The sequence below is a fragment of the Solea solea genome, chromosome 3 (assembly GCF_958295425.1).
Source record: "Solea solea chromosome 3, fSolSol10.1, whole genome shotgun sequence".
Classification (NCBI taxonomy): Eukaryota; Metazoa; Chordata; class Actinopteri; order Pleuronectiformes; family Soleidae; genus Solea; species Solea solea.
In genome coordinates, this window is record NC_081136.1 from 83,116 (window position 1) to 91,687 (window position 8,572).

General features: G+C 39.0%; 1 protein-coding gene across 1 annotated transcript in view; it reads left to right on the plus strand.

Moving 5' to 3' along the window:
- apaf1 (apoptotic peptidase activating factor 1) overlaps positions 1 to 6,965 on the plus strand; it is a 43,539-nt gene extending 36,574 nt beyond the window's left edge. The window contains exon 27 of the mRNA XM_058625409.1: positions 5,121 to 6,965. Within this exon, the coding sequence (XP_058481392.1) occupies positions 5,121 to 5,267 (147 nt within the window). The 3' untranslated portion in view covers positions 5,268 to 6,965. The remainder of the gene's footprint in view (positions 1 to 5,120) is intronic.
- The last annotated feature ends 1,607 nt before the right edge of the window (positions 6,966 to 8,572 follow it).

Genomic DNA, 8,572 nt, shown 5'->3' on the forward strand with positions numbered 1-8,572 from the left:
ACTACAAGCGCACAATATTTGTGTTTCATCACTCATGTTTTTGAACGATCAATTGAAAGGAAAATATACAAAAATAGTTATCGACAAGTGAGCTCAGTTGTGGAGGTAGTGTTTGTGTTTGTGACAAGAATCAAAGAAACTCCCAATTATACCTGTTAATTTAGGTGTAAAAGAGGCTTATGTGACACTATTTACATGTTGCTTATTTTTCTGCAGTATTTCTCACTAGAACTCGCATCAGATCACTTGAGATTGTGATAATCTGCCTCTCTCGTGCTTTCCCAGCCTGGGCCGTCATCACTTAGCCTAAAGCCTTGAAGGCCAGCAAACTGTTAGATGGTAAAACTAAGTGGGGAAGGAAAGAAGGAAAGCAGGAAGGAAGGAGAGTTGTGATGAAATGAAGGAATGGAGGTTACACTGACCTTCATGCAGGAGATATTTGATGTATGGCTGATCCGTCAAACATCAAGAGGCAGTTGTTTGATTAGAGAAGAACTGAAGGAAAAGGATGGAGGTGAAGAGAACAAGCACTCTCACCTCTCTGAGGGATGGATCGGGTTATCAAACTGCCATGTAATTTTTGTATACAGATTTGCACCGTAAGGTTTGCCAAGCCTCTCTGTCGATGCTGAGTTTGAGTATTCTTATTTCTTAAGTTAGGAATGTTTCCAGAAGCTGCCTCTGCTTCCAAACACAAATAGAATTGTTTACAAATGCAGGTTGTTACAATCATTTAGGGTGGAAAATTAAGTGGACCTGTAGATTATGTGTAGTCTAGTGAGCAGGGGCGGCTGGCCCATAGTGGGCGACAGTGCACCGCCCTCCTTAAGCCACATGAAAAAAAGAGAGAAAAAACTGTTTATTTTGCCGGTCTAAGTCTTAATAATATTGTCCAATCAGCAACCTGAATATCACTGTGACATTCAGCATCCTGAGTTCATGTTTGGTCTGTGCATATCACCACTGAAAAACTGACTTGCCGATTGCGCCCCCTTAAATAAAACGTCACCAGCCGCCACTGGTAGTGAGTGTGAGAGTGGATGGTTTGTCTCTATATGTGTCCCTGCAATGGACTGACAAACTGTCCAGGGTGTGACCCTGCCTATCGCCCTATGTCAGCCGAGATTGGCACAGCAACCCCCGTGACCCTCGGTAGAAAATGGAAAATTTGAACAATTATTCATCCACTAGTCTGTCTTGCTGCTGAACCAGAATCAGTGAATGGTTAAATAAGATTAAGCCAATCTCAAACTTCAGACTGCTGATGTTGAACACTGGTCGCCTTTCTTTTGCCCAATTAGCCGACTGTCGTGGGTTGAGTTAAGTTCCACTTGAGGGAAACACGCCATAAGGCCAAGCTGTGCCTACTTTGCCCTCTGCTAGATCACGTAGCAGTTATTCCAGGCTGTATATTTTTGAACTTGTTTTTATTGAGAGCAATAATGGAAACATATTTACAGTGTTCAGTCGTCATGCTGTCTCAGAAGTAAGCATCCCGCAGTGCTGCTTCAGCGTAGCAACAGACCCACCTCTAAAAATAACTACACACACACATAAGATGCAAAACAGACCTTTTTTTCTTTCTTCATAAGCCATTGTTCTTGGTTTTTTTTTTTACCCTCTTCTCTCTTCCTGTTCCAGAGATTACAGCTCATTTCCTCATGCACACGTTATTTTCCATGTGGCCAAATACCTCCAAACTAGTGGGGTAGTTTCTTTCGGTCGTTGACTCCCTGCTTCTGCTTCTGCATTTACATTTGCATTTTCTGTAGTTTCTTGATTTTTTTTCCAGACATGAGACAAAGAAATAGCTGAAGAAGTTTAAAAAGAGCTTGGAATGAAGTCGGCCTGGTTTCTGTGCTCTTGTTGTCAGGCTTGGGGTATAAACACACAGTCTGGTGAAATATTTATCTGTCTCTGGGAGGCACTTGTTTCCCCTGCGCTGCTCATTAAGCCAGGGTTAATTGTCTTTGGCTGAAGAAGCTGTGTGTGTGCCAAACATACAGAGATGAAATGAGGAAGAGTGGAGACTAAATGTTTTACTCCAGCTCTCTCTCTATCTTCTCTCCCCCACTCTCTTATACGAATGTTGTCATAAACTGTTTCTAACTTTGTTTTACTGATTTTAGTGACTCCTTCAAAAATGATGTTTTATTTATTTGAATCAGGAGTTTGCATGTTCTCACGAGTGTGGATGTGTTTTGGATGTGTCTGGTTTCCTCCCACAGTTGAAAAACATGCAGATTTGGAGATTAGATTGTCACTCTAAATTGACTGAAGGTGTGAGTGTGCGAGTGGATGGTTGTTTGTCTCTATGTGTGTCTGGTGGTCGGTTCACTGGGCTGCTCAAGAATCTACATTCAACCACAAAAACACATTTTTCTGTTCAGGAATAAAAGTAAATAATTTTGAACTTTACTATTTCTTCTGGGTTTTTTTTGTAAAATTGTACATTTGAAAATCTATGCACGACAATAATGATTATGTTTTAGCATTATAATGATATCATTTCTGTTAAAAGAACTTCTACATACTGCTGTATCGACCATAACAGAAACATAAAAAAATGATTTTCATAATTAGCAATGCTGGTCATTTATGGCAGCTGTGACTCTGGGTGGTGGTCGAATACATTTTTAGACCCTGTGCTAGTGAAGCATTAATGTGATATACTAAAAGCTTTTTTTCTGTTTTTCCTTTTTCTTTTTTTTTTGATATCCAATCAGAGTATCGTACTGGCTCATCCCCAATAATCCAGCCATTTTAGTCGTAACTGAGATCTAAGAATAGAAAGAAAGAAAGAACGAAATAGTAAGTGGGAAATGTGTAGTGAATGGTCTGGGCATCAATATTTTATTGGACAGAACCTTAGATGAATAATTGAGACTCGGTGTCACACTGTTTCTTTCTCAGCAGGACTCTGCCTGGTCTCTGACTCTCTCGCTCTCTCTCGCTCTCTCTCTCACACACACACACACATACACATTAAATCCCTCACTTTCCCTTTGGCCTTACACAATCGTTTGAATCTGCTCCAGCTGGTCTCCCCTCCGTCTGTAATCCCTGTCCCCTCCTGCTGGTCGTTGGTTGAGTCTTCATGATTTTTATAAACTGTATAAGAAAACTGTTCCTTCTCCCTCTGGACTCTTGAGCTATTTATGTTCGAGAGGAGAAGATTAATTACTTCCCCTTTGCCACTTTTCTGAAAAAGACGCAAACCACACACACACTCACTTACACGTAAGCATCTTTCAGGCCTTTGACACATGGACAGGTATTTTTGTTATGTAGCCGCTGCTGACTGCGTCAGGTCGTCTAAATAAGCAGAGACGTATTTAGCCTCACCAGAGTCGACACTGAGGGACTGTCATAGGAGATGTGATGTCCCTGTGCTGTTAGTTCCACACACATGCAGATATTGCAGGTATCTGTGTGTGTGTGTGAGACGTTGAGAGCGAGCTTATCTGAACATGCAGAATGGTTGTGGCTTCATAGATAAGGGTTTGTCAGCCTTTTGTTATTTTTGTGTCTCCAAGTTTGCGGTTGCTTTTTCTTTCAGCTTCTCATGTCAGCAGTGAAAGTGCAAATACAATAAATGACATGTGGATCATGGCAATGGCAAAAAAAATACAATTCTTAAACAATTGGTTGGTTAATCTTTCTGCATCTTTCTGCTTTCTCCATGTCATAGATCTAAACATGGCAAAATAGGTGTAAGTGAACCATTTATGAATGTGTTCCTCTTAAAGATTTGTCTTTTTAACAAATAAAAACACACACACACACACACACATTTCTCAGGGGCATCGGCTTGAGAAGAGCCAGGAATCAAACCCATAGCCCTCTGGTTGAAAGACAACCCTTAATCAGTCATCCACCAGCACCCATAAACGTTTTTTGAAAATCTAGAAATCATGAAAGACCTACTTTAGTTGAATAATAACATTATAATGTTATGTGCCAAAAACAGGCTGAAGAGACTTCTTTTTATATTTCTATACGTCTCATCTATATTTGCCATGTATTTGAGATTGTAATCAACGCGTCATAAATAAGTCACGTTTTTTGTCTTTTGGCCTTAGTGTGTGTGTGTGTGTGTGTGTGTGTGTGTGTGGCATTAGTATTCATACACACATCTGTAGCAGCCCCCATTTTACAGTCATTCTTCAAGGTAATTTCAGCAACCTCAGCACAGGAGGAGGCGAGGACGCCACGCTGCATGTTTGCAAATAAATCTGCCCACCGCGAAGAAAACCCCAAGACGGAAACACAAATACACACAGCAAACACACCCGGGGGGGTTTTGTCCTTTCACCGGCAGCAACCCAGAATCCACGTGTTCTCCAGAGTCATTTAGCGTCTACTACGTGCCTCACTAGCGCCACCATAAATCAGTGATCTCATAGTGTTGCTATTGATATCAACTGTGTTCACTCCCACCAGAGACACAAACACTCATGAAATCACACTTTGTGTTGTGATGATTAATGTCTTTTTACCATATGTTACGCAACATTTTCTGTTCTCTTGCATTTTCTTTCATCTTTGCCCATAGAGCTGTAGCGTAAAAACAAATATAAACACATTTCCATTACGTTCTGTTTAAAGACAACATACGTATATATACAGTACTGTGCAAAGTTTTTAAGCACTGTCAAATTCTGTGATCATTGGAATTTGGAATGAAGTGATGCAGCTTAAAGCTGGTCTTATATATTAGCGAGCTATCAATGAGTTGAGGGGTTTTTTTTTAACAACAAAAAACTGCATACATATTTTCTGGATGTGTTCCAATAAAGTGAAATTGAAATAATCTATTGTCTGAACCATTCTGTCAACTCATCTTTTTAATCAACTGATTCTAATGATTCAGTTACAGTGAAAACAACTGCTTTGCTTGTCACTAGCTTGTGTGTTTGTGTCGTGCAGAAAACAACGTCACGGCAGTTTCAGGCAGCCGTGCTCTTTTGACTCCACCCACATTGAGGAGGTACTATAGTATGGGAAAACGATACCAAACAGAGTAGAGTCAAGCCGTGCCGTGCCGAGTCATGTTGGAACTGTATAGTGGAAAAGCCCTGATACATAGTTACTTAACTTTGTCTTTATTTTCTTGTTAGTGGTGGGATGTGGAACAAGGTGAGGCCCTGCAGACCTTCTACCCAACAGGAAGTGCTTTAAAGAGGATCCATGTGTCGCCTGACTTCTCCACCTTTGTCACCATCGACAGCATCGGTATCCTCTACATCCTGCAGAGGGTGGTATGACCATGACCACGGTGCTAAATCAAATGACAGGAAACAAAATGGTAATGTCAAAACAAAAAGTGGACATGTTTGGTCACTCAACAGCAGCACAATAGCAGGCTAACTTCAGTTTCCCTTTTTAAACCAGCTGGGAATTAAAAATGAATTGTTCTTAATTAATTCTAACATTGGGTTTCAAGGTTTTGACGCTGGAATTGACGACTTTTTGGTTAAACTTATTCTTATGTTAAATGTGATTTGCACATTGTAACAAGGTTTTTTTTCTCTTGATGGGGTTTTCACACAAAACAAAAAATAGTAAAGTAAAAAATATGCAGTCTAGAAGTGCATCAGTATGCCCGAAGTAGGGCTGCAACTAACGATTTCATAATGGATTAAGTTGCTGCAACTTGATTTAGAAAGCAAGCATAAGGTCTGGCATTGTGTTCTGAGCATGTGCAATTAGTTTATGAAAAGGGGTACGTGTATAAGGGGCGGGGCAGATGATTGATGTTTGATTGATGCATCACATCACGGAAAAAATTATCTCCCTTCAACATTTAAGTGTTGATGTTTTGGGGCAAAAAAAACAAACTGCTTGCTAACCTATAAATCTGTTGTTTTTTACACATAAGGACAGTTAATGTAAATGTTTTAGGTTTTTTTTGTACATAAACCGAGACATATTTCTTATAAAATAGCATTAACGAAACCCCAGCAGTCCCATCGATCACACGGGTCTGTAGACTCATTTATCACTTATCAAGACTGTGATTATTGCATCAATTAAAATGTGAATAATTTGCCGTCAAGGCTGAACATTAGTGCTGTTTGTAATCAATATAAGCTACTGTGCACGTTTGACGATCCATAATAATGTGTTTGACTGGTCTGTGCTGTGTTGTTTTTTAAATTAAATGTGTGTGTGTGTGTGTGTGTGTGCGTGTGCGTGTGCGTGTGCGTGTGCGTGTGGGTCAGTCTTTTGCATGAGTACTACAAACTGTTCTGAGCCTTTTAAATGTGCTGCAGCCTTCAGCTTGACTGGGATTACTGCTGGTGAAATACAGTTTTTGCCTTCTCATCCACCAGCATGGACAGAACCTCTGGTGCACTTTTGATAAGCATTAAAATTTGATAGCATGGTAAAGTTTTAATGGCTGCTCATTTAAAATTTAACCTAAAATGTTTTGTTTGTACTTTTGAAATTTAATCAAAGGTAAATGTTTTTTATGAAAGAATTTTGCACTTGATTTGTAATTCACATTTTACCTGTGAAATATAACAGGCATTTATTTGTGCTTAATAAACTGAATTATTAAAAAAATTTTACCTATAAAACTCACCTTTTAAATTTAAGAGTAAGTTAAACAATTTGTCATGAATCTTTCGAAAGGGTTGTTTCATGTTGAGACGATTTAAAACATAATATGACTTGGATTAGACAGCACGATTGAGATTTCTCTCACATCGATCACACCCATTTATTGCAGGGTTAATAATGCGGTCACCGGCTCCGGTCAGAGCAATAAGTGTACGACGACAAATGGGCATTTTCACACTGTGCTTTTAAAGCTGCTACAAATTCAAGTCAGAGTTTCCTCTCTGTTACACTTAATTGTTGAAATATCGATGTCCGCTCAAGATGTATTGATGCTGTTTGTACAATGTGCTCCAGTGTGAGTGTTATTTATAACAAATTAAATTACACAATCTATAACATCCTTGTGTGTCTCTCCTCATCTGGTTGCCTGCCCAGCTTTTAATGATCTGATTTGTGTGTAACAGATATTTTTCCTCTGAATTTCAGCTGCTGTTTTTAATCTCTTGACTGACAATCATGATGTCGAGCATCACCTCCTGTTTTCACTCCAGATGCGACTGAGAACATTGATTCACACCCGACAAATAAATTACATCATGTTCAATAACCTGTTCAAAGTGGTAAAGAGTGAGGTTTCAGTGTTTTTGCACAGTAGAATTAAATTGTTTTTCCAGAATAGAATGTAAATTAGGTGTCTTGAAAGCTGTAGTGCATACTTTTACGTGTAAACAAATTTCTTTTGAAACCAGTAGCATATTTTCTCATTTACCTAGGATTTTGAAGAAACAAGTTCCTACTCAAATATTCAGCTCTAGAGCTAATGGGAGCAGCTAACAAGATGCATTCAAGATACCTCTTAAATCTCATTTCTTCTGCAAACACACACAAAGTCCACCAACTAAGTGCTGCCACCTTGTGAACCTTTTGTATTCTGGTCCTTTTTTTTGCACCACTAAGCGATTTTCACTAAGAAGCTTTGATTAGTTGCCTAAATCTGACTCACTGCTGTTCAAAATGTAAAATCTCAATGTGACCCTCCAGAGACGAGCTGTCAGTGTAAAGTGGACGGAAATAAATCAAAACATCTGGACAAATCAAGCTGGTGGGACAGATTTGACAGCTGCCATTCTGTCCTAGGACACTGCGTTCGTCACGTTCTCATTTCCATAACACTTTCTTTTGTTTTTCTTCTTTTCTTCTTTCCTTTTCAACTTTACTTTTGAGACCAGGCACAACTGTGTGTGTGTGTGTGTGTGTGTGTCTGCAGTGTAGCGGGAATGTACGGTCCACAGGGAGGACAGCATGGACCGCAATTCATAACAGCACGAGGTGTTGTTCACGTTTAATGATGTGATTTATGTGTGAAACATCACTCTGTCATCACATCCATCAGTGGACTTTCATTAAGCTTGAAGAACACAGACATCCAGTTATGACCTTAGTAATGGATTAATACGTGTGGAAGCAGTGACTGGAGTGATTCATCTGTACTTAATTAATGAATTAATGAATTCATCTTTGGAACAATCTATATTCCCTCCCTTGATCAGTCCTCTGCATTTATTTATACTCTATAATAGTTTGTTTTTAAAAAAAGAAATTAGATTGAGATTGAGCGAGAGATAAGGTGATTCTAGTCAATATTATTTAATACATTTTACAAATATATAAAATATCCCGATCACTTATCCTGGAAGATACAGTAGAACAATATTTCTCATTTTCCTCCAGAGGAAGCTTGCGTACCACTGGTGGAACACGCACCACAGTTTGAGAACCATTGACATTACAAAAAAAAATCAGATCTAAACTTAAAATTAAACAAAACAAAGGAAAAACAATTCCATAAGTTATTTAAATATTTAAACAAATCTGGAATCAAATACAAGAAGAAGAAAAACGAAAAATAATAATGTTGTTCCCTCTTCAGTCACACGGGGGCACTAATGCGTGTTGTCTATAAGAGCAGCATTTAAAAAATAGAGAAGGATGCGAAGAAACCGAA